Source organism: Mastigoproctus giganteus, chromosome 4 (assembly GCF_048544385.1).
Source record: "Mastigoproctus giganteus isolate SK-2022 chromosome 4, ASM4854438v1, whole genome shotgun sequence".
NCBI lineage: Eukaryota > Metazoa > Arthropoda > Arachnida > Uropygi > Thelyphonidae > Mastigoproctus > Mastigoproctus giganteus.
Window position 1 is genome coordinate 234673465 of NC_143578.1, and position 27325 is coordinate 234700789.

The 27325-nt window shown below is 36.8% G+C and overlaps 1 protein-coding gene across 1 annotated transcript in view; it reads left to right on the forward strand.

Annotated features, from left to right (window-relative positions):
• LOC150087503 (MFS-type transporter SLC18B1-like) overlaps positions 1 to 27325 on the forward strand; it is a 132912-nt gene that overhangs the window by 33493 nt on the left and 72094 nt on the right. The window contains exons 3-5 of the mRNA XM_090372508.1: positions 561 to 708; positions 7221 to 7289; positions 16749 to 16839. Coding sequence (XP_090228634.1) covers positions 561 to 708; positions 7221 to 7289; positions 16749 to 16839 — 308 coding nt within the window. The remainder of the gene's footprint in view (positions 1 to 560; positions 709 to 7220; positions 7290 to 16748; positions 16840 to 27325) is intronic.

The window sequence follows — 27325 nt, forward strand, 5'->3', positions numbered from 1 at the left end:
AAATTGAATAAACTAAGAACATGATAGGGTCCATTTTACTCTCATGTCCTGCAACTGGACACAATTTTGCAGTCTTAGATTATTTGGTGTTATTTTAATTTTGGGATTTAACATACAGTGAGTAAACATAACTGCATATGACATTAATATATTTGAATAGGTTTTACTACTTATTTTTGTTTTCTATTTAATTATTTTTCTTTTATTTTTTTTTTATTTTCCATTTATTTATTTATTTTTTATTTTTTATAATAAAAATAAATTTTGCCTGATTACAAAATTGTAGCTGTGGCCCAGAGCATCAACTTCCCTGCCCCTTTTAAATGGGCCCTGGAAAATGATACCTAACAGAAGAGTTTGAAAACTACTACTGCAATAGATAAAATAAATCTTTATATTGTCATGTTTTTAAAAAACCAAATTCTTATTGTTTTAATAATTCAGCATAAGTATGTCACTCTCTTGTAGCAAAAACTTGGAAAAATTGTCAGATTTATTTAAAGATTAAATTGTGAAATATTATAATGGAATATACAACTATTTTAATTTTAATTTTAAAGGATTTTGCAATTTATTAAAACCAAATGGATGTTTTTCGCTTATTCAATACTCCTACGTATAATAAGTGCTGTTGCCACTTCAGCTTTCAACTTGAGCCTCTATACCATAGTCCAGAATCTTTTTCAAGCTAAAGCTAGTTCAGCATTTGTAAGTATTGGTTACAAATATTTAGTATATATATGATGCATGAGATATTTCAGTTGATTGATCGCTTTCCTTGTCATTGCCTTTAACTCATTAAACTAAAAATTCAAATGTAAAAGCCTATTTCATTTATAAAGTTGTTTCAAATAATGCATTTGTGTACACGCTGAACAGATACATTATTTTAAACAACAACCATTAAAAATCTCTGTGTGTGTTATATAATTAATAAAAATAATAGGTTGTAGCGATAAAATGGAATGTTTAAAAAGAACAAACAAATAATGATATATTGTAATGGTTTATGGATCCAGGAAACTGCTAGTAATAGCAGAAATGCCCAGCAACCATAATGAAATATAGACAAATATATTAGATAAGGGTAGTGGTGCTGACTTGTCAGGTGTAGCTACAATGGAAAAAATTAAAAAGTGCCTGAAAATAAAAGCAGATTACATAAAATTTAAATAAAATTAAATGAAAATATATAAATTTTTTTATTTTATTTATTTTAGTATTATACTGGTTTTTTATTCCTTTTCTTTTTAGTCTGTGTCGGGTTGGCTATGATGTACATATGCTCACTTTGTTGTCTGCTGCATATACATCATAACAATAACAGAGACCTTGCTTATTGCTGTGTTTCCTTTGGTTTTGGCTGCCAGCCCTTGATGACACAGTTAAAATCTCATGATCTACGGCATTAAGTACTATTTATATATTTTCATTTAATTTTATTTAATCTGCTTTTATTTTTCAGGCACTTTTTAATTTTTTCCATTGTAGCTACACCTGACAGGTCAGCACCACTCCCTATACACTTATCTAATATTTGTCTATATATATATATATATATATATACACTCCTCAGGACCAATACACAAAAAATTTGTATACCTACATACATACTCCAAAAAACTTTAAAAGCAATGAAATTTGGTTTGTTGAAACTAAAAAATGTGAAACTGAGGGGATGTTGGAAACTGTTAACATCAGCTAGTATAAAAAATAAGAGAAGCAAGTGCTGCAAGTGAACTTATATTATAGAAGGTCACATGTCAAAGTTGATTTCTTGTGATCTTGTACTCCTTCAGAGCAGAATTCATTATTGTCAAGATGCTGCATACAGCAAGTTTAACCAGGAATGTGATTGGAAATTCTGAATATATTTCCAAGAATACTCTGACGCAGTCACAAGTTCTGATATGTCTGGTAGTTGCAAAGTAGCCTAAGTTGCATGCTGGAAATGTGAACCATTTTGTGAACTGCATAATGAAGACTGAACAATTTGTGATACGAAATATAAGTACAATGTGGCAAGACTGCTAAAAAAGACTGTGAGAAAAATGCCAGAGGTTTTTGGAGACAAGTGTGTGAGGAAACTGCAATTTTCAAGTGGCACAAGCACATTAACAATACGATGAGTACATACATCTGCAGAGTGCTATGGTAATAATTTTTTTGTCAAAAAAAAAAAAAAAAAAAAAAAAAGAGACTACCAGAGTGACAAAAATGACAATATTAGTATTCCTCAATTATCACATTTCCTTTCAATCTGCAACATTAATTGCTTTGTTAATGAACAAGTTTGGCCATAAACAAATAAAATAACACATTTTCATTAAACTTAATATATGTAATCATTAAAAATATGAATTAAAGTTAGCAAGGTCTTTCTGTCCAACTCTGGACAAAAAGAGCTATCCTCATGTGTTTTATGAGCAGCTCGAATTTTTGATGTGCACAGGCTTACGTAAACAATATGAGCACCAATACTGAAGAACAGGTATTTTGTTTCCACTTGTGAAAACAAAAAGTGCCAGTGTAAACTTAACAAAGAAACAAATGAAGAACATGTTAGATTCATTTGCATAATTGCCACTCTGCTAATCATAGCAATGCATGGCTTTGTCTTCCCATGTCAACAAATTATGCTGCCAAATCCAAAGTAGCAGGTGAGTTTGAACAACAAAAAAAAACCGCATTCTTCAATGGTGTTCTTTTAAAAATTATTTGGAAATATACGTTTTAACTATAAAAAATAGATTTTTCAAATTTGTGTTATAGAAATAATGGATTGAAAAGTAAGGTACCTTCAAAATGTGAACAATTTTGAATTATTTTCAGCTGATAAAAGGTTTTAAAAACAAAGCACCTTAAGGAATGATATAAAACATACTCCTGCTGACGAGTTAAATAAAGTTGAGAATCTGTGGCTGGCCAGACTGGATAGCATAGAACTTTCACTACTCCAGAGAAAATAGTAAAGGGTCAGATGATACTGAATAAAAACAGGAGGATCACATTCTGCCAGCTAATAAGCAGAATGTCAGTCTCATACACACATACACAGTTATTACCTAGTAGTACATACATACATACACAGTTATTACCTAGTAGTACACACATACATAGTTATTACCTAGTAGTACACACATACACAGTTATTACCTAGCACCTTAAAATGCTGCGAATCTGTCTTGCCAGATTGACACCTGATCAGAAACAGAAGAAATATTTTAGTATTAGTATTAGTAGTGGAAAATGATGCAAGAAAGCAAGCTTATACAGCATCAGCCACAAAAAAAAAAAAAAAACCATATCACTTATCCATCTCCTCCAATAGTTTGTCTACTTCTTCCTTGAATTCATTCAAACTATCCATTTCCATAACAGTGGATGGAAGCTTGTTCCATCAATCAACCACCCATTGGCTGAAGGAAAACTTCCGCACATCTATTCTGCAACCTCAATTTGAATTATGCCCCCTTATGTGCATAGTCTGAGCAAGAGGAAGAATCCCATCAGCATTGAGTTTGTTCAAGCTGCTAAAAGCCTTAAACACTCAATCAGATCACCTTGCAAGTGCCTGGTCTCCAGACTGCAATTTGCAGAACTGAAACCTTTCTTTGTGAGATCCCCCCTTTGTGAGATCACCTACTTACCCTTCTGTGTACCCCTACATCCTTACTAAAATGAAGCTTCGAGACCTGTATGTAGCGCTCAAGATGTGGCCTGACCATTGTTTTATAAAATGGGATAATCATCTCCTTATACCTGCTAGCAAAATTCCTGTATATCATTGACAAAATCCCATGAGCTGTCCTGGCATCCTGTCTGCACTGCCCAAAGAACTTTATATCTGACTCTACAATTATCCTCCAGGTCTCTTTCATTTTCCACTACCCTGAGTGTAGTATCACACAGTTGGTATGTTACTCTGGGATTACTGCTACCAATGTAAAGTACTTTTCATTTGTCAATGTTAAACTTCAATTGCCATTTCTCAGCCCATCTGCCTAATTATTCTAGATCTTGTTTCAGTAGCATACTGTCATTCCTGTGATTAAGCACTCTGCCAACCTTTGTATCATCTGCAAACTTAGACACTAAGCCTGATATATCTTCATCAGTATCATTAATAAATACAGAAAACAACAATGGGCACACCACTGAACCCTGGGGAACTCCATTAATAACATTAGTCCATTAAGAGCAATGTCCCTTGATATCCACTCTCTGTCTTCTCCAATTCAACCATCCTTTTATCCATTGCAGTAACTTGCCTTTAATGCCACACTACTCTAATTTGTATAGCGGTCTTTTATGTGCAACAAAAAATCTTTCCTGAAATCCAAGTAAAAAAGGTAAAGTGCAGCCATTATCAAGCCACTGCAGGATGGAAGCCTCTTCAACAATTCATGCTGAGGGAATTGGACCATAATCTGCCATGCTGGTCCATTGCGGGTTGACAGATCGACCTTATTCAGCAGTCAGGGGCTTGAACCCCGGTCTACTCAAAGAGCATGTGCTACTGCACTCCTGCTCTTGACCACTCGGCTACGGAGGCCTTGAAATACAAGTATATGATATCAAAATTATTTTTTGCATCCAGTTCTTTTGTGACTGCATCATAGTATCCAATAAAATTGGTCAGACTAGATTTCCCCTTAACAAACAAATGCCTTGCTGTGACTGCAGTGTAACTGCACTCTTGTCTGGATGCTTCTGCATTACATTTTAATCAGTGACCATTATTTTCTCTGGAACAGAAGTTAAGCTAAGAGGTCTGTGATTACTCGTGCCACCTTTAGATCCCCTTTGTGAACTGGGGATATATTCACACATCTCCAGTCCATGGGAACTTCTTCTGAATCCAAAGATGCTCTCATAATTATGGCTAAGGGTTTGCTTACCTTCCCTGCTACCTCCCTTAACTGGATAGGTCCCATCTAGCCCCATGGCTTTTCTTATGTTTAATGTCAACAATTTCTCTTCCACTTTCCTCTGAGTTATTACAAAATTATTTAGCTCTCTGTTAGATTTAAACTTTAGGTATCCATATCCCTAAAGAATTCCTCACATGTGAATGTAGATGCAAAATATTATTCAATATCAATTTTTAAGCAACCTGACTTTTAAGTAGCAGTTGAACCATTGATATCAAGTGGCAATGTAATTCATCCACTTCCTTCTAGTGTTCACATTATTAAAGATGTCCTTGCAGTTATTCTTTGCATCCTTTGCCTTCTCATATTATGACTTCTCATATTCTGCCTTAGCTTTCCTAACCTCCTTTGTGACTTGCTTATAGACTAGTTTATGTCTACTATTGGCTTCTGTATCACATGATAATTTATATATATATCACATCCATTTTTATTCTCTGCCACATGTCTCATTAGTTCATGTGACATCCATTTAGGTTCTAAGCCCTGAACAGTATTTCTTAGTTGTTATGAAAAGCCTAATAGCTTTTATGATTATTTCCTTGAATGCTTCTCATTTAGAATTTTGATATACTGTTGCACATAAAAGACTGCTGTTAAAAGTGGAGCAATGTGGTATTAAGGGCAAGTTACTACTATGGATAAAGGAATTGCCGAGTTGGAGAAAACAGAGTGGATATCAATAGACACTGGGCTGAGAAATGGCAATTGAAGTTTAACATTGACAAATGCAAGGTACTGTATACAGTATACAGGTCAATCAATTTGGCTCTGGAGATATTGTTCAAGGCTCGTGAGGTAGAATTTTTCTCATTATGATCTGTGCTTGTTAAGATAGACTGCTTCTACATGGATGGGATACACTTAAATAGAAAAGATGCAAGAATATTTGCTGATGCTGTTGAGACAGTGTTAGGTGGGTCAGAAAACTGCTAGCTTCAGGGGCTACACAGACTAATAGATTAACAATGGCACCAGGCAGAGGTGAAAATGATTGTTTCATTGCTTCTATTAGAACAAGTAGCAGCTGGGAAGCAAGGTACTAGGGATTTCTAGAACTGCTGGGACTCATCATGGAACAAGTAAATACATGGGCTGTGTTAGCATAACTAAGAGTAAGAACATGTGCACGTGTACTTGCATGTACACCAATGCTAGGAGTATAGTATATATATTTGATGAATTTGAAGTGCTGGCCAAGACCTCAAAGGCAGATATTGTTGGGGTATCAGATGTAATGCCACACAGATATAAGAAATGCAGAATTCGAATTTGGGAGTACAATGTGTACAGGAAGGACAGACAGGATAGGAAGGGAGGTGGAGTTATGCTGTTAGTTAGGAAAAACATAAAATCTAAGACAATGTATCCAGTTGACATGGGTGGTCAGTGCAATGTTGGTCAATTTTGTGTGGCATAAGCACTGTGAAAGCAAAAATGAGAGTAGGAGTGTGTTATAGGCCTAATGACTCTGATGAGTACAACAAACAGCTGTACGGAGAAATAGAGTGGGCTAATAAATCAGAATGTCATATAAATGAGGATTTTAAATTTCCAAATATTGACTGGGACTATTGGATTGGTCATTTGCATACTAGCAAGATTTTTGTGGATTTACTGAATGACAATTTTCTACAGCAGCGTGTGCAAGAGGCAACTAGAGGGAGTAATACTCTTAATGCTGATTATCAGCAGCGATTATTCATGCATTAAGAAACTGTGGATAAAAGAACCACTAGGTGCCAGTGATCACAGTGTACTAATGTGGGATTTATTTTAAAGATGTAACTCCATAAGGGGGAAGGGTTTTTGCTTTCGTAAAGGTAACTGGTGGTCTCAGGCAGTTTTTAAATCCTACAATTTAAATTCGATGTTTTTTTATCTTCCAATGCATATGCATTTTTACAGCACCTGATTAGGATGTCAAGATTAAATGATTAGGATGTCAAGATGATCAATCTAAATTGATCATCTTGACATCCTAATCATTTACATATATGCCACAATTATGCATGTAAATTTTCAGCTAAATACATCTATTTCCTTTCAAAGAGGGGCAATTTCAGTGATGAGTAGTGTATATTTTCATATTACTTTTAGCTTTCTATTTAATACAGTTAAAACTTCTGAATATTAAAACTTTCTGAGTGTAATAAATAAAATATGAACATTTTAAAATTAAGCCTATTAAGGTAAATTTATAAGCTAATTCAGATTACATCTTGCTGATTATTTGCTTCTTTTTTTTTTATTATAACTAACATTAGCAGTTTTTAAATTTTTTAGGCGACTATGGAAGTTGCTTCTTCAGCTGCATACATCATTGGATTGCCAGTTTCAGGTGCACTTTATCAAGTGAGTTGTTGTTACTTGTATCACTTTTACTTAACAAACAAGAAATAAAGATATTTATGCTTTTAATATGGTAGTGTGTGGTGCAAAACCTTTTTTTAAGACACACATAACTGGAACAATATTCTTAAATTTTTAAATAAAAATGAATCATTATAGGAGCTTTCCTTTTGAATTCTGATTTGCATTGCTTTCCATATAAAGAAAATACATACTATTATATTTATTTTCCAGAATATATGTATATAGTAGTTGCGACTTTCAATTTTAATACATTTTGAGCACAATGTAACATAAATTAGCATCCATTTGATATTAAAATAAATTTATTGCATAAAATGTATTTTTAATATTAAAAAAAAAATCCAGAACTAATGCCATTCAGATTAACTTATTGCAACAGCAAACTTTACTGCACACTACCTTCAAATCATTAGTAAGGCCAAATGATGCAAGGAAGTAGACTTTTTCTTCATCAGCCAAAAAATATATATAAAAAAATAATATAAAATAAAATAATAAAACAAAACAATATGCATACTATTCCCATAAGGTAACCATCCAATTCTGCTTTGAATCTAGCCAGACTCACAGCCTCTACCGTATTGGGAGGAAATTTATTCCAGTGTTTCAGCAACCTGTTCCCCACAGGTGAATTGCATTGGATCCAGTTAGTGGCGTGCTGGAGCTGGCTCACGCGAGCCAATTATTTAATTTTCGAGAATTTTGCGAGCCAGTTGTTAAACTGACAATGGCTATAAACTGCAGAGTGGCACACACTTCAATCCACAATGGCTAGCAATATTTGGGTGATAAGCTTGTGTATGATGACATGAAAAATCCAGTAGCTACTAAGTTATTAGAAAATTTTCCTAAAATTGTTATTTAGCACTGTTTAAATCAGTGGTTGCAGTTATCACTCGATGGTGCAGTATCTGAAATAAAACAAGTTAATCATTTTAAAATATTTTTAGATAAATTTTATTCTATTTATCATCAATCTAATCAAAATCAAACTAATATTTTTAGCTTAATAACTTGAAACTGAAATTATTAAAATTTGTTGAGCACTGGAATCACAATGTAGTTTACAAGCTGCTACTGCTGTATGGTGCACATATCCCAGGTTATATTTGCATTTTTCAAGTTCGTCTTCTTATTCTGGTCTGGCAAAGAGATTAGCTAACATTAATTTTTTGCAAGACCTTGCTTGAAGAATTTTCATTACTTTCAACTGCACAAAGTCAAGATCAGCTAACATTCATAAAGTGCAAAAATTAATCGAACATGCAATAAGAGCTTTTGAAAATTTAAAGGTTGGTACGGGAAAACATGAATCTCAAGTTGAAGAGTTGATTAAATCAGATAAGTTTAAAGATATTATTATTTGTGAATAAAAATAATAAATTCAATGCTCTTCCTAGGAATATGTTACTATAAAATATAATTCAACACATGAATTTACTTCTTTTATCAGACAGAAATAATGATGAAAACATTTTAAATTATTTCAATTTATTAGACCATCTACTTGGCTTTTCGAAGTACCATAGATAGCTGTTGAAAAAAAAATTGTACCATTTAAGTGAAATTTTAAAATATGAAATTGAATCGAACGATTTTTTGGGATTTTGTAGATAATAATGTAGAATCAAAAAGTGTTTCAATCCCTGCAAGTATTTAAAAAGCTAAAAAGATAACACTATTGCAATCAGTAGTGTGGGAGCAGAAAGGGGTTTCAGTTTAATGAACATAATTTGTACAAGGGTGAGAAATAGTTTAACAATAAATCATATATCGAATTTAATGACAATAAATTTAATGGAGAAAGAGTTAGAGGGACACAACTCTATTTGTCAAATCGTGGTTGAATCGCAACCATAGATTGGCTACGAATACAAGAGCTCAGCAAAAGTCAACAAAAAGATTTTGTGAGAAACAGTTGCCTATATGGAAATTTTATTATTATTTGAAATTTTTGTATTCCAAATTGTTGTAAATCAGTAAAACGTACAATAAATATATATACACATATTCTTGGTCTTGTTTTTTTTTTTTTTTTTTTTTTTTTTAATTTTATTTAGCAAGCCAGTTGTTAAAAATTTACTGGCACACCCTGTTATTCTCTGAGATTTTATATTTGCATCCTCTGGTAGGAGAACAGACCTCCCACATTAATTTTAATCAAACTCTTCAACTCAGTCAGATGTCTAGTTGTCAAACTAGAAGACTACTAAGCATCTAGGGGGAAATTTGATTAAGAAACTTGATGCATACAATAAATTTTTCTGTTTATACTCCGGCACGACAACCAAGTCAGTAGAGTTTACAATAAATCGTCAATACAAATATTTATCGTATTTAGTAGTCACGGGCTTGAACCCCGGTCCACTCAAGGAACGCGTGCTATGCACTCTCGCTCCTGACCACTGGGCTACGTCAGGCATGATGTATGCATCAAGTTGCACTTGTCATTAATCTGTTTGCCCACCTTTGAACCCTCTCCTGAAGTTCTGTGGCTTTTTTAGGTGAGGTTTTCATGCCTGATTACAATACTCCAAATACAGTCTGACTTCATCTTGTGTACAGGGGTAATGGTGCCCTTCTCCCTACTGTCAAAGGTCATATAAATCACAGCAAGCATCATTATGTGCTTTCCTAGCTACTTGTGTATACTGCATGCTTACTAAAATTACTTAGCATGCAAAAATGTTATGTCAATTTAAATCATAACACCCAAGTCTTATTTGTCTTTAACCAGTTTAGTTCCTCTTTACCTGGCTTTTACATGACTCTAGGATCTCTGTTCCCCAAGTGCATACTTTAGAAGCATTAAACTTTAGTTGCCATTTTCTGAACCATACATGCAACTGATCCATGTCATTTTGAAGAATCGTGGCCTGAATCAAATTGTTAATTACTCCTCTCACCTTCAAATTATGAAAAAAAACTTTCACAGGATACCCTTGGATATCCTTGTAAATATTATTTATGAAAGTTAAAAATAGGAGAGGATCCAATACTGAACCCAGAGGAACCGCACTTTTTACCCTGGTCCACTCTGAAGACTGACCATTTATGACAACTCTCTGCCTTCTATCTTTTAGCCAACCCATGATCTAGTATGATCTTATCAATAATCTCAGTTTGTTCCAATTTATATATCTGCCTTCCATGAGAGAAATTATCAAACATTTTACTAAAGTCTAGGTATATAATTTCAAAATTGTTACCAGCATCTTACTGTTTACATTATAGTAATTTATCAGATCGGTCAGGCATGACTTCCCCTTAATGAACCCATCCTGGGACCTATTTAAGATATCATTCTTATCGAGATGGTCCTGAATCACATCTTTTATCACAGGCTCTATGTTCTTCCCTACCATGCTAAACCCAACATGGGGAGACATTAGCACTTCTCTGGTCCAAGGGTATCTTCCTGGAGTCTAATAACATTCTCATTAACATTCCCAACTGTTTTCTACATTCATATGTAGCCTTCATAATTATAAGTGAATATATACTATCCTCCCTTTGAAACCTTGCCGTCCTTTGGCCTTAGTAGTTTTCAAACAATCACTTCTCTGGGATCATTATATCACTTATTTTATAGAATTAATGTTCCCTGGAGATTTCAGCTTGCTTTTGGCTGTAAATCCTCTATGGAAGAGTGATTCAGTGATCAGTGATTCTGTTGTCAGGGAAATTGGAATTATATATTATAAGAAAAAGATATTGGTGGGATAGCACCAGGGTTTCTGCCAGGGACAAAGTTAATGACAATGTAGAACAGTTAACATCTTTTAAGGGCACAAAATATGATATTTTTGTACACATCAGTACTAATAATATTAAGAATAGGAGAGCTGAGGATAAACTTAGCAAGCACAGGACAATGTTATGTCATGAAAGCTTTGCCAATTTGGCCCTGGAGAGAGAGAGAGAGAGAGAGAGAGAGAGAGAGAGAGAGAGAGAGAGATGGAATGAAAGTTTTCATTTCACTACTGGTTATGTACAAGTTATGGTCATGGAATTTGATTGGTGTAAGTTCCGCTTTGAACAAACAAAAGAAGCATTTTCAGGGAACTCCTTTAACACACTTGGTGCTGTGGCACAATGTTATAAGGCCAGGTGAGCCTGTTTCTCCTCTGCAGCAACTACTGGTTATGTACAAGTTATGGTCATGGAATTTGATTGGTGTAAGTTCCGCTTTGAACAAACAAAAGAAGCATTTTCAGGGAACTCCTTTAACACACTTGGTGCTGTGGCACAATGTTATAAGGCCAGGTGAGCCTGTTTCTCCTCTGCAGCAATGTTTCCATGTCAAGGGTCAGTTACATACATCTCAGGAATTTGCAGTGCATTGACTGACTAATTCAGACAGACTCTTCCATTTGAAATGGTTCTTCAAATCCTGTTTAGGGGAAGAGATTAGATGGCCACAGGGTGAGGAAGTGATTATTCTACCATCCAAGTTCATCCGCTGATGCTCATTTCTTCTCACGTGGGAAAAAGCATTACCCACGCAGTACTCTCATCACTACCCCTGCAATTCGCCCTCCCTTGACTCTCACTGATGCATCACCGATATCTGAAAAAAATTGTATGTTAGTTTTGAACCCTTTTTGAGTTTGTAACAAAATACAAATTTGATATTAGCAGAGCCCAGCTATAATTCCAGATGGAACACTCGAATTTTGATATATCGAAAGTTGAAGCAAAAGTTTACTCGTCACAAAGAATGCCTAGCAATGTTTGCATTATCTGTACCAATAATCCTAATTCTTACAAATTTGATCAAAAAGTATGGCACTTCAACTCCCGCAACAGCTGAATGCAACTCTGGGCACAGCAAAATACAAAATCTATTTTATGTGAATTCCAAAGGAGAAATTTGGGTTTTAGATACGCATTTGCTAAATGCATTTGCGCTTTCTTTCATCCGACTCGACAGGAGCTTCCTGTTGCACGTGTAATTATAGTCATCTTCCTGTTTTTAAGGAACCATGGGGGGATGCTGCATTCTTCCTATTTTCAAGACTTCAAAGGATGTGCTTTTCTTTATAGGTGTAAGTGATTTTTGTGATTTAAGTGACTTTAGAGGTATAAGTGATTCTTGCACTGCTTCTTTTGAGACATGCAGCATCCTGGAAAGCTTTGTAATCCTCAGCATTAGCTTGGTGTTGGAGATTAAAAAGCCTTATAGAACAACAAATACATTGGCATAATGCATAAGGGTTGGAAAGAGTAAAAATAGGTGCATCAGTATTTGCATGTACACTAATGCTAGTAACATAGTAAACAAATTTCATGAATCTGAAGTATTAGTTAAATTATTAAACATGGTCATTATAGGGGTATCTGAAACATGGTGTCATAAGAAATTTTAATATGGTGAGTACAATGTGCACAGAAAGTACAGCCAGTATGGGGGAGGTTATGCACTTTGATCGGAAGCACATAGAATCTAAGGCAGTGCACCCAGTTGATGTGAGTGGCCAGTCTAATATTCAGTCAGTTTGGTGTGACACTGAGAAAAAAAAAAAAAAAAAGAGTGGGATCATGTTATATGTCAAATGACTGTGAAGAGTATAATTAAGAATTATATTGACTAGAATTTTAGAACTTGTGGGTTGATCCTTCATAGAGTAGCAAGACTTTTCTGGATGTATTGGATGACTGTTTCCTACAACAGACAAGCAACAAGAGAAAACAATTCTCTTGATCTGATTGTCAACTGTAACCCTTCATGCATTAAGAATCTGTAGATAAAAGAACCACTAGGAGGTAGCAATCGCAGTGTATTGATGTGGGATTTACTAAAAGATGTGATTTCTGTCAAAGATGACAGGAAGGGATTTTGCTTTTGTAAAGGTGACTACAATGGTCTCAGACAGTTTTTAAATTCTATTTAGTGGGATGACGTTACCAACAGCAAATTCAAAAGGGAAGCATTCAAGGAAGTAATTGTAGATGCTGCTAGGCTTTTTATACCAACTAAGAAATAATGTTAAAGCTTTAAACCTAAATGGACATTGGATGAATTGATGAGACTAGTGGCAAAGAAGAAAAACATGTAGGAAGCACAGAAATTATTAGAGGATACAGAAACCTAGAGTAGGTATAAACTAGTCTGCAGTCAAGCCACAAAAGGGGTTAGGCAAGTTAAGACAGATTACAGAAAGTAGAATTCTCTGGCATAGAATGTAAAGAATTCTTTACTTATATACACTAGAAGGAAAGGGAGGGATCATGTTGGTCCACTAGATATGAATGGTATAACTGTTGATGATCCTATTTAAGTTGCTATATATGTATATAGAAATATACATATGTATAAAAATGAAAGTATATTTCAGGTATTATCTACAAAGGAAAAGTCAAATAGACACCAGTTTCAGCTGGCATTTTCCTGTTCCAATTCAATAGCCTCCTCCACCTCAGTCCTTCCCCAACAGAAACATTATGATGAATTTGGAACAGCAACTCCAATCCTTTTTCAGATTTTCATTACTTTTTTTAGAATATTCTTCTGCACCTTTGTACCAAATATCATGTCAACACATTAATCCATTTTCTCAGGTGTATGTCCCCCCCCCTCAAAAAAAAAGAACTGCTACACAGTTATCACCTCATAGCCATTTAGCATGTCATGAACATCACACTAAGGTTTTGATAAACACTTCTTGAGTACAGCATAGAAGATTCTAGTCATGTTATTTGATAATAAAAATGTGCCTGAAATGCATTGCAATTTGTACATTACCTAATTTATTTACTCTGGGTACCTGATGGTATGGGTGTATTAATGCAATCCCATAGTCAAGTCATGCAGATCTAAAAAAAGGCCACACAACCATACATACACTAGACAGTCACAACAATTCAGCCAAGATGTTGCACTCCACAGCATTCCATTATTATGCATTGCGAGCTGTATAATAACAACAAAGATAATACATTGAAATTTTGTGCATATGATACATGCTTTGCTTAACACAGTTGTGGGTTGCTACTCTGTTTAATATAGCTATATTTTATTGGAATTTAATTTAGACAGTGCTTTAAATGCAGATTTAAAAGCTACACTTACAAAGAATTTTTGGTTCAGATTTCTTAATAAGTCTAATAATAATAATAATTAGTTATTAAATAACAATAATTAGTAATATACTGCAAGTAATAAATATACATAAATATAAATTATGTATATTTTTTTTATATATTAATCAGTAATTAACTATATGAAATACATATACATACACATGCATATACATACATACTACATATACATAGCCGCCTCCGTAGCCAGGTGGGAAGGAGCAGCAGTGCGTAGCACACGCTTCTTGATTAGACCGGGGTTCGAGCCCGTCACCACCAAATACGGAGGATGCGGAAAGGTCAGGGAATGACCACCGCATATCCCGGAGCAATATGGCCTTAGTTGCTAATGCTCCTAAAAACCAAATAACAACAACAACAACAATACATATACATACATAATACATATACATACACAATACATATACATACACTGTGCTGCCACTTTATTAGGTACAACCCTGCTGTGCACACAAATGGTTTGCCCCAAAATGTTGCAAGCCACATGACCAAAGTTGTGGATATAAATTCAGCAGAACAACCTTTCTAGTATCAGTTAACCGTACAAACCATAGCAAGAATGGGTAAAAGCACTGATCTAATGGACTTTGAACATGGCATGGTAGTAGGTGCAAGCATCTTTGAAACAGCAGTTCTCCTGAAATGTTCACGCACCACAGTTTCAAGGGTGTATTGAGAATGGCGCAACGAATAGAAAACATCCTCTCAACGGCACTCCTGTGGAAGAAAATCGCCTGTTGATGAGGGTCAGAGGAGGATGGCTAGAATTGTGCAAACAAACAGATGGGCCACAATGTCACACATCACGTCAGAATACAACCTTGGTGTGCAGAACAAAATATTGTAACGGACCACTAGTCGCACTTTGTCGCGAATGGGCTGCAACAGCCGAAGTTCACATCGCGTACCTTTGTTATCAATGAAGAACAAGAGAGCACACCTCCTGTGGGCACAGAAACACCAGCACTATCACCGAGAATTGGAAAACAGTTGCTTGATCTGACAAGTCAAAGTTCCTGGTGCATCATGTTGATGGAAAGCTCAGAATTTGGTGAAAACAATATGAATCCATGGACCCATCATATCTGATGACTACTGTGCAAGGTGGTGGGGACAGTGTTATGGTGTGAGGAATGTTTTCTTGGCACACGTTGGGTCCATTGATACCCATAGATTCGCATCTGAATGCCACATCGTACCTAAACATCGTTGCTGACCAAATGCATCCGTTCATGTTGACAGCTTATCCTCAGTCAGATGGTTACTTCCAGCAGGATAATGCGCTGGTGCACAAAGCCCAAATTACTATGGAATGGTTCCAGGAACATAACAATGACTTTTCTTTGTTGCAGTGGCCCACTCAGTCCACAGATCTCAATCGTATCAAACATCTTTGGGATGAGCTGGAAAGGGCTGTTCACTGCAGGCCTATACCTCCGTTGAATCTCAAGGAACTGCGTGACACACCCACGTCTGCACAGTACTCCATTCCTGTACAACAGTTTCAGCATCTTATCCAATCCATGCCTATACGAATTCAGGCTGTTTTGAAGGCTAAAGGAGGCTCAACACACTACTAGGTAGGTGTACCTAATAAAGTGGCAACACAGTGTATATAAAATACATTATTAATCATATACATACGTAATACATATACATACACAATACATATACATGCACATACATATATAAAATACATTATTAATCAGTAATATATTTTAATTATGTATATTTTATATGTTATTACTTATGTAGTTACATATTATAAGTATATAAGTAATAAGACAAATTATACATACTATATAAGCAAAGGATTCTCCTAATCCTTTTATTGTTGTCTTTGAATTACTTTGTATTGTTAAATCAGAGGTCAATTCACAGCACCACTGCCAAAAGCAATACCCAAAATTACCCTAAATGGCACCACAAGACAATTTCATTTAATCATTCCAAAGCCTATTCATGCTGCCCATTCACTCTTTGTGCATGCAGTTTTGAAAAATAATATTAATGGTTTCTTTATACATAAACCATCTGATTTCAGAAATTCACAACAGAGTGAATGTGGTATACCACTGCTGAAGGCAACCAAACCTGGCTTTAACCCTGAGCATAACATTGGAATCTGCTGAAAAAGTATAGGGTCTACTTTGAGAATGTTTAAAAAATGCTGTAAGTAGTGATCTATTGGAATTAAATATAAAGGTTGCACTATATATTTTCAAGTTTAGTAAACAAAGAATTGTTTTCATTGAGATGATTATGTTACTTTTAATTCAGTGCACATATTTTCACTTATAGTTATAATAATATTGTTATATTAACGAATACATTCAGCTTGCAGGTTTCTTCCTCCCATTTTGCTGTGTTGGAGGACTTCTGATGATTCTTTCAATTATTGTTTATTTCCAACTTCCTGATTATCATGGTAAGCATTCCATATCATATGTAGATAAATGAGCTAGTCTGTATCTCAAAGGTTCCAGGACTGATTACTATATAACAAAGAATACGGGATACATGCAAGTTACTGGCATTTATTTCTTTCAAAGTAGCCTCATCTTTCATTGATATACCATTACTAATGTTGCTGAAGATCACTGAAGCTGCTCTGAAAAACACTTTTTGATTACATTTGCTCTGTCTGCTGTTTGAATATCCAAACATCCACGAATATTCTTCGTTGACATTGCTTAACACTTGTAGGTTGTGTAATAGCAATTTTTGTGAGATTATGAAATTGTGAGATAGTGAGTAACAATGACCTGCAAATCAGAATTTCAGCATTTTTGGCATTATATAATATGGAAAGGTTGCTCATTCATCTTAAACATCTCCCTTTCATTGTAAAAACAGATGTATCACTCAAATGACCATAAACCTCTTGCCCATTAACTGACTATTGAGACAATGTATAAACACAGGTGACAGTGCCTCTCTTCCCCCCCATGTTTACAGAGCACAAATGAACTAATCAAAACTTGCATGAAGATTGGAACATAATTCTAGTTGTCACCTATTAATGAATTCATGCACAGTTTAAATTGAAGTTTTGCCATTATATATATAAAAAATTTAATGTCCTGGAACTTTTAAGACAGAAATTGTAGTTTATTTTACAGTTAATGTTAAAATAAGCAGCACATGAATCCATTGTTGTGAACTAGCAAAAGTGAATCCAAAGTAGTAAACTGACTAAAGAATAATTTAGTTTTATATATCACTCTGCAAGAAAATTTCAGCTCACGCAACTTCAGGAATAAAAGATAAAATTACAAAATATGACTATTTTCATATATGGAAGGAAAAATTAGAGGATATGCTCTATATTAAAAGCATTGTGACATCCATTATTGAAAGTATTATTATTATTATTATTTCTCCCTGGTTAGGGGATTCCACCTCATGACAGGTATTGCTACCAAGTACACAGGGTGGTTGTTATGTCTGGTGTTACTGTTGGTCGAGGAACCCTCTGACTATCCATCCTACAGGCACCATACTGGTGATTGACACAATGATCGGGATGGCTGTTACTTGTTGCATATGCCACATCTCTTTGATTTCCTGTCTTAGGTTCTTGTACTTCCTGATTTTTAATTCATGGGTTTTCTAGAGGTTGCCAGTTTTGGACACCACTATGTCAATCAGATAGGTAGCCTTTTCTTTCTTGTCCACAAGAGTTATGTCAAGTCTGTTGTGTGGGATTGTCTTATCTGTTATTATGGTGCGGTTCCTAGTAGAGCTTGTGGATTGGGGTCTTTAGTATGCCTGGGATTCATACTTGTAATCCGATACGCTTTCTTTGATCAGCTGGTATTTCCTTGCTAGCTTCTGATGTATTATCCTGGCTACATGGTCGTGTCTACGAGTGTACTCAGTCTGGGTGATCACCTTGCATCCTGCAATAATATGTTAGCATTAGCATTAGCATTAGTAGAGGCATATGCTGCAAGAAAGCAAACTTCTGCAGCTTCAGCCAAAAAAAAAAAAAAAAAAAAAATTCCACTTCTCCCCTCCGTTTGTTCGAAATACCTGTCCAGCTGAGCCTTAAATTTATTTAGGCTATCAACTTCCACAACAAGGGATGGAAGTCTGTTCCACCAACCAACTGCCCGTTGGCTAAAGAAAAATTTCTGCACATCTACCCTACATCTGTCTTTCCTCAATTTCAATTTATGCCCTCTCAGGTGATTATTCTGAGCAAGAGGCAGAATCCCATCAGCATTGAGCATGCTCAAAACATTCAAGGCTTTATACACCTCTATCAGATCACCTCGCCAGTGCCTAGTCTCCAGACACTGTAATTTGCAAAGGGTAGCCTTTCTTCGTAAGAGCAACCTTTGTTCCATTCACTAATCTTGCTGCCCTTCTCTGTACTCGTTCCAGCAGCTCAAAAGACTTTCTCTTGAAATGAGGCCTCCAGACCTGTATACAGTACTCCAGGTGTGGCCTGACCATTGCTTTATACAAGGGAATAATCACCTCCTTATCCCTGCTAGAAAAATTCCTGTATATCATTGACAAGACACCATGAGCTACTCTTGCAGCCCGTCTGCACTGCTCAGAGAACTTCATATCTGCCTGCATAATTACCCCCAGGTCCTCTTCATTCTCTACCACTGTCAGTGTAGTACCACAGAGTTGATACGTTGTTCTGGGGTTACTGTTTCCCATATGTAGTACTTTACATTTGTCAATATCAAACTTCATTTGCCACCTCTCAGCCCATCTGATCCTTTCCAGATCATGTTGCAGCATAGCATCAGTAGTGTCCTTAACAACCCTGCCAACCTTTGTATCATCTGCAAACGTGGACATTAAGCTTAATATACCATCATCAATATCATTTATAAATACAGAAAACAGTAATGGACCCAACACTGAACCCTGAGAGACTCTACTAATAACATTAGTCCACGATGAGCAGTGTCCATTGATAACCACTCTCTGTCTTCTCCCCCCAACCATCCCTTTATCCATAGCAGCAATTTGCCTCCAATGCCACACTGCTCCAATTTGTGCAGCAGTCTTCCATGTCCAACAGTATCAAAAGCCTTTTTAAGATCCAAATACATAATATCAAAGTTATTCACTGCATCCAGTTCTTTTGTGACTGCATCATAGTATCCAATCAAATTGGTCAGGCAAGACTTTCCCTTAACAAAACCATGTTGTGTCCGAGCTATAACTGAAGTCTTGTCTAGATGATCCTGCAGTGCTTCTTTATCTAGTGCCTCTATTAATTTCCTGGAACAGAAGTTAAACTCACAGGTCTATAATTATTATTATTAGCCATATGGTGCAAGGAATCCTGAGGCTTATGCTGCACCAGCCAAAAAAAATTTGAGTACCCTGAGAGAGAGAGAATCACCAAAAAAGAGAATGATGATATCCAGCTCAGGACCCTGGGTGTGCCAAAGCCCATACTCACAAGATGTGAGCCCCTGGGGTAGTCATTAAGTTTTATGATTATTTTCCTCAAATTATGTTAAATTTATTTAATAAATGTTTCATTAAGGGTACTTTTCGAAGACGTTGGAAGTTGGCACTGCTAAAGATATTGCATCAGCCTGATAAGCCTAGGACTGATCCGAGAGCATACAGACCAATTTCTCTCTTGGCGAACATGGGTAAGATTTATGAAAGGTTACTTGCTCTCAGAATTTCTGCGATGTTAGAAGATAAGCATCTGTGTTCTGCTGATCAGCATTGATTTAAGAAGGGGCACTCTACAGAGGATGCCATAACATCTCTTTTAAACTACACCAAGGATTCTTCTGATAAATATGTTCTTATGGGTCTTTATAGACTTTGAAGGGGCATTTGATTCAGTATGGTGGGAAAGTGCCCTTCGATCTCTTGTGCTTGCACAGTGTAATAGTTATATATTTAACACTGTAAGGTCATACTTTCAGGACAGATTTATTACTGTGCGTGCACGTCATCTGTCATATAGCGCCGGTGTCTTGAGAGGTTGTCCTCAAGGTTCGGAGACGTCTTAACTGGTCATGGATCTTTGAAGAGCAAGTTGTGTGAGCTAGAGATAGAGTCTGACCCGTATTGTGTTTGTCAGGCTTAGAGACTTGGGACCATGTTGTTCGGTTTACGATCAGATCGGAATTAATCTTGTAAATGTGATAGCTGATTTATGCAGATGTAATGAACATAAATTGTTATCTAGTTTTGGGTATTTTCAGACATTTCAGGAGTTTGCCAGAAGAGCTTTTCAGAAGAGGATAGGTATCATCAGCTTTTTTTTTTTTTCGCTGGCATCTTATAATGCTAAGATGCGGGATTATTGCTGAGTCAGCCTAGATAAGTGTTTTTTTTTTTTTTTTCTCTTGCAGCCAGTCAAGATTTTTTTTTTTTTTTTTTTTTTGTTTCCTGGCATCATGAATTGATAATGCGGGATTTACTCCTGACTGCTTGCATACGCTTTTTTTTTTTTTTTTTTTTTTTTTTCTGCTTTCTGGTGTGGGAAGGTAACACCTATCGGTATTGCACTTCATCCGATGAGTGTGGAGTTCACGCATTGTGCACAGGTAGGAAAAGTTGGCCCAGGCCTGGCTATAGGGATGGGCACCGGGAAGCAATCACCAATTTGGTGTTTGCTTTCCGGTGGCAGATTTTTTTTTTTTACTATTGGTAGATGATCTACTTGATACTGACCGTACGGTGGAGATGGACTTTAAGTCTAGGCACCACCTTTATATATATTTGTAGTATGCATTAATATACTACGACTATGCACTGAGGTGTCTACGTGGGTAGCACAGTGGTATCATCACCGCCTTCCTCACACCGGGTGGAAAAGGACGGGATTCAAATCCCGTCGATGACACAAGGAACTTTAATGAACTTTTTTCACTCTGTGGCTGAGTTAGTCGGTCACAGGCATAGATAGCAAGGTTTTTCCTCCAGGACTAGCGTTTTTCGTCCAGCAAAACAGACAAATCGACCATAGAACACACTCAATCGACAGACATAAGACAAAGCACGGCTCACATCTGGTGAGTATGGGCTTGGCAAACCCGGGGTCCTGAGCTGGATATCATCATTCTTCTCTTTCTTGGTGATTCCTTTCTACTTCTCTCTCTCTCTCTCTCTCTCTCTCTCTCTCTCTCTCAGGGGGTAACTTGGGATTTTTTTTTTTTTTTTTTTTTTTTGGCTGGTGCAGCATAAGCCTCAGGCTTCCTTGTACCATATGGCCATTAATAATAATAATAATAATAATAATAATAATAATAATAATAATGTGAATTTAATTATTTGGGTGACCTAATATAATTTTTTTTTTTTTTTTTTGCACTGAGGGTCTTCCACATTTCAATTATTTATACCAATGCGAACAAAACCTGGGCAGTCCTCTCCATAAACAGCGATTATTTCTTTGTGGATTGTTTTGGGTGTTTTCCCTTTAGCATTAGCATTAGTAGAGGCATTTGATGCAAGAAAGCAAGCCTATGCAGCATCAACCAAAAAAAAAAAAAAAAAACCACTTCCACTTCACCCCTCTGTTCGTTCGAAATACCTATCCAGCTGAGCCCTAAACTTATTTAGGCTATCAACTTCCATGACAAGGGATGGAAGTCTGTTCCACCAACCAACCACCCGCTGGCTAAAGGCAAATTTCCGCACGTCTATCCTACATCTGTCTTTCCTCATTTTGAACTCATGCCCTCTCAGGTGATTATTCTGAGCAAGAGGAAGAATCCCATCAGCATTGAGCATGCTTAAACCATTCAAGGCTTTATACACCTCTATCAGATCACCTCACTGCTGCCTAGTCTCCAGACACTGTAATTTGCAAAACTTAAGCCTTTCTTCGTAAGAGCACCCCTTTGTTCCATTCACTAATCTTGTTGCCCTTCTCTGTACTCCTTCCAGCAGCTCTACATCCCTCTTGAAATGAGGCCTCCAGACCTGTATACAATTACAAGGCTGACACAATTACCTGTGTCAGCCTTTGTCCTCCTTTGTGAATTGGGGTCGCATTTGCTTACTTCCTTTGCTGCCTCCTTTAATATAAATGGATAGATCTCATCCACCCCAGGTGCCTTTTTTATGTTTATCCTCTACAATTTTCCTCCACTTTCCTCTCAGTTATTACAAAATCATCTAGCTCACTGCCAGAGTTTACTTCACCTCTGGCATTCCCCTTCCTGAATAACTCCTCATGTGTGAATGTAGAGGCAAAATACTCGTTTAGTTTGTTAGCCACCTGAGCAGGATCCTCAACTGTTGAACCATCAATATCCAGTGGACCAATCTGATTCATCCCTTTCCTTCTAGAGTTTACATAGGTAATGAACTCTTTTCTGTTTTTCTTTGCAAATCTTTGGCAAAAATTTCTCGTTATCTGCCTTCGCCTGCCTAAACCTCCTTTGTAACTTGGTTACAGATCAAATTATATCTATCATAGGCTTCTGTGTCACATGTTAATTTAAATGTATCTCATGCATTTTTCTTCTCTGCCATATGTCTCATTAGTTCATCTGACATCCATTTAGGCCTAAACCTTGAACAATATTTCTTAGTTGGTATGTATAGCCTAGTAGCTTCCAAGATAAGTTCTTTGAATGCTTCCCATTTTGAATTTGCTGTTCGTGACATCATCAGTTGGTTCCACTGTATAGAATTTAAATACTGTCTCAGACCATCATAGTCGCCTTTACGAAAACAAAAACCCTTCCCTTTACCCCTGATGGTTGTTACCTCTTTGAGTAAATCCCACTTCAGCACACTGTGATCACTGCCACCTACTAGTTCCTTTATCTGCAGATTCTTAATGCATGAAGAATCACTACTGATAATCAGGTCAAGAGTATTACTCCCTCTAGTTGCCTCCCGAACATGCTGATGTAAAAAACAATCATCCAATAAATCCACAAAAGCCTTGCTAGTGTGTGAGTGGCCAACCCACAAATTCCAGTCAATATCTGGGAAATTAAAATCCCCCATTATAAGACTCTGACTTACTGGCCCACTCTATTTCCCTGTACAGTTTCTTATTATACTCATCAGAGTCATTAGGCCTATAACACACTCCCACTCTCAATTTTGATCTCCCAATGCTTATGTCACACCAAACTGACTCGACACTGCACTGTTCAGCCATGTCAACTGGCTTCACTTTCTTGGATTTTATGTGTTTCTTAACTAATAGCATAACCCCCTCCTCCCTTCCTATCCTATATATCCTTTCTGTACACATTGTACTCTGCAAATTCCAATTCTGCATTCCTTATATCTGTGTGACACCGTGTCTCTGATATCCCAACAATATCTGCCTTTGATGTTTTGAGCAATACCTCAAATTCATCAAATTTATTTACCAAACTCCTAGCATTGATGTACATGCAAGTATACATGCACCTGTTCCTATTCTTAGCTACCCTAACACAACCCATGTGTTTACTTGTACCGCAATGACTCCCAGCAGTCTCTGAAATATCCTGCATCTTGTTTTGCAAGCTTCTGCTCATTCCAATAGAACAGTGCAAGAATCACTTTCACATCTGCCAGTGGCTACTGTTAATCTATTAGTCCTTGTATTCCCCAAGCTAGCAGTTTTCCGACCCACCTAACATTGCCTTTAAAGCATCAGCAAATATTCTTGCACCCTTTAAGTGTGTCCCATCCCTGTAGAAGCAGTCTCTCCTGTTAACAAGTACAGACCAGGCTGAACAAAATTCTATCCCTTGAGCCTTAATCTTTCCAGGGCCGAATTGATCGACAAGGCTCTCATCATATACTCCCTCCTATCGTGTTTGGGCAGAATTGCAGACACTTTTAAATTTAACCCTAATTCACGGCTTTTTTTCAACAGTGACCTGTACTTGTTAAGTAATTCCACCAGTCTCCTACTCTTAATATCATTAGTGCCAACGTGTACAACTATATCAACTTTTGTGCCCTTAAAAGATTATATCCACTCTACAACGTCATCAATCTTTGCCTCTGGCGGACATACCCTGGTCCTGTTCCAGCTATCCTTTTTACATACCATGTTCCCCGTTTCCCTTACACCAACTACTAGTTCCTTTGGGACCAGCGCATTCTGCCTTGGGGCTGCCGCTGTGTTGCGTGATGACCAAGTGCAAGCTCTGGCATTGGTGTGGGCAGCTGAAAGCTTGATGGGCTCTCAATTTATATCCTTCGAGGGCATCCACCCTGTCCTTCAAGCTCTCATATAGGCCCATAACAGCACTGAGTTGTCGCCTGATTTCCTTACACTCCTTAAATTGTGCAAAGACATCCCAGATGGCAGTATCATGTCCCATACCCGATTGCTCCACAAACATCAACAAGCAGTGCATTTTAAAAGGCTGTGATTCAGAGGGCAACTGTCCCCCTCAGTTCTCCCCTGAGCCACAGCACTCCCATTAGCTTGAGCCTTTGCTTTGCTGCTCTGGTCTGAGTCATGATTTCGATTTAATTTCAATAAAATTTCAATTTCAGTAAAAATTATAACCATAAACTTGTATCCCAACACAGTTATAACACTATTTATCTATATATATTTTTCAGTATATGACACAGATGCCTATGGTAGATATAAGATAGTCTGTAATAAAGTCAGAAAGGACGTTAGGCAAGCAAAGGCAGATTTCGAGAAATCTTATGCAAAGGATGCAAAGAAAAACAGTAAAGACTTCTTTACTGATGTAAACTCTAGAAAGAGGATGATGAATCAGATTGGTCCATTTATGTTGGTGATTAGACTGTTGATGCACCTGCTGAGGTAGCTGACAAAATGAATGACTATTTTGCATCAACGTTCACATGATGAGTTATTCAGGGAAGTCAATGCCAAAGGTTTATCAAACAATGGAAGGGAGCTAAATGATTTTGTAATAAGTGAGAGCAAGCAAAGTGGAGGGAAAATTGTTGAAATTGAACATAACGAAGGCACCTGGGGTGGATGGGATCTATCTAGTTATATTGTTGTTATTATTTTGGTTTTTAGAAGCATTAGCAACTAAGGCCATATTGCTCTGGGCATATGCAGTGGTCATTCCCTGACCTTTTCCGCATCCTCCATATTTGGTGGTCACGGGCTCGAACCCCGGTCTAATCAAAAGCGTGTGCTACGCACTGCTGCTCCTGCCCACCTGGCTACAGAAGCGCCAACTCTAGTTATATTAAAGGAAGCAGCAAAGGAATTAAGCAGACCTTTAGCCATAATTACAAAACCTTCCTTGAACTTAGTAGAGGCCCCCAAGGACTGGAGATGTGCAAATGTGTCCCCAATTCATAAGGCAGGATCAAAGGGTGACACAAGTAATTACAGACTTGTTAGTTTAACTTCAGTCCAGGGAAATTAATGGAGGCACTGGTTAAGTAAGCAATGTAGGATCATCTAGACAAGACAGCAGTTATAATTCAGACACAGCATGGGTTTGTTAAGGGTAAGTCTTGTTAGACTAATTTGATTGGATACTATGATATGGTCACAAAGGAACTGGATGCAAAAAATAATTTTGATATCGTATACTTGGATTTTAGGAAAGCTTTTGATACTGTGGCACATGGAAGACTACTGTACAAATTGTAGCAGTATGGCGTTAAGGACTTATATTATTAGTGGAGTCCCCCAGGGTTCGATGTTGGGCCCATTATTGTTTTCTGCATTTATCAATGATATTGATGAAGGTACATTAGGGTTAATGTCTAAGTTTTCAGACGATACAAAGGTTAGCAGGCTTGTTAATGACAATAATGATAATATGCTACTGCAACAGGATCTGGAAAATGGACAAATGGGCTGAGAGGTGGTAGCTGAAGTTTAACATTGACAAATTTAAAGTACTGTGTATGGGTAGCAGTAACCACACAGTATTTATTTATTTATTTTTTTTTTTTTTTGGCTGATGCTGCATAAGCTTGCTTTTGCAGCATTAGCCCAAAAAAAGTATGCCTCTACTGATGTTAATGCTAATGCTAAACTGTGTAGTACCATACTCAGGTTAGTGAAGAATGAAAAGGACTTGGGGTAATTGTGCAGTCAGATATGAAGTTTTCTGAGCAGTGCAGACGGACGGCAAGTGTAGCTCAGGTGTCTTGTCAATGATATACAGGAATTTTGCTAGCAGGGATAAGGAGGTGATTGTCCCCTTGTACAAGGCAATGGTCAGGTCACACCTTGAGTACTTCAACAGGTCTGGGAGCCTCAGTTTAGGAAGGATATATTGCTTCTGGAACGAGTACAGAGAAGGGCAATTAGATTGGTGATGGAAACAAAGGGGTGCTGTTACCAAGAAGTCTTAAGTTCTGCAAATTGTAGTGTCTTGAGACTAGGCACCTGGAAAGTGATTCAGTTTCTGCTAAGAAATATTGTTCATGGTTTAGGCCTAAATGTATATCAGATAAACTAATGAGACATGTAGCAGAGAAGAAAAGTGCATGGAATACATAAATTAACTGGTGACACTGGAGCCTATGATAGATATAAACTGGTCTGTAACCATGTCACAAAGGAGGTTAGGCAGGCAAAGGCAGATTACTAGAAATCTTTGGCAAAAGATGCAAAGAAAAACAGCAAAGAGTTCTTTACTTATGTAAACTCTAGAAGGAAGGGGATGAATCAGATTAGTCCACTGGATTTCAATGGTTCAACTGTTGATGATCCTGCTCAGATGGCTAACAAACTAAATGAGTATTTTACATCTACATTCACACATGAGGAGTTATTCAGAGGGGGGGGAATGCCAGAGGTGAATTAAATCCTTGCAGTGAGCTAGATGATTTTGTAATAAATGAGAGCAAAGTGGAGGAGAAATTTTTGAAGATAAATATAAGAAAGGCACCTGGGGTGGATGGGATCTGTCCAGTTATATTAAAGGAGGCAGCAAAGGAAGTAAGCAAACCCTTAGCTGTAATTATGAGAGCTTCCTTGGACTCAGGGGAGG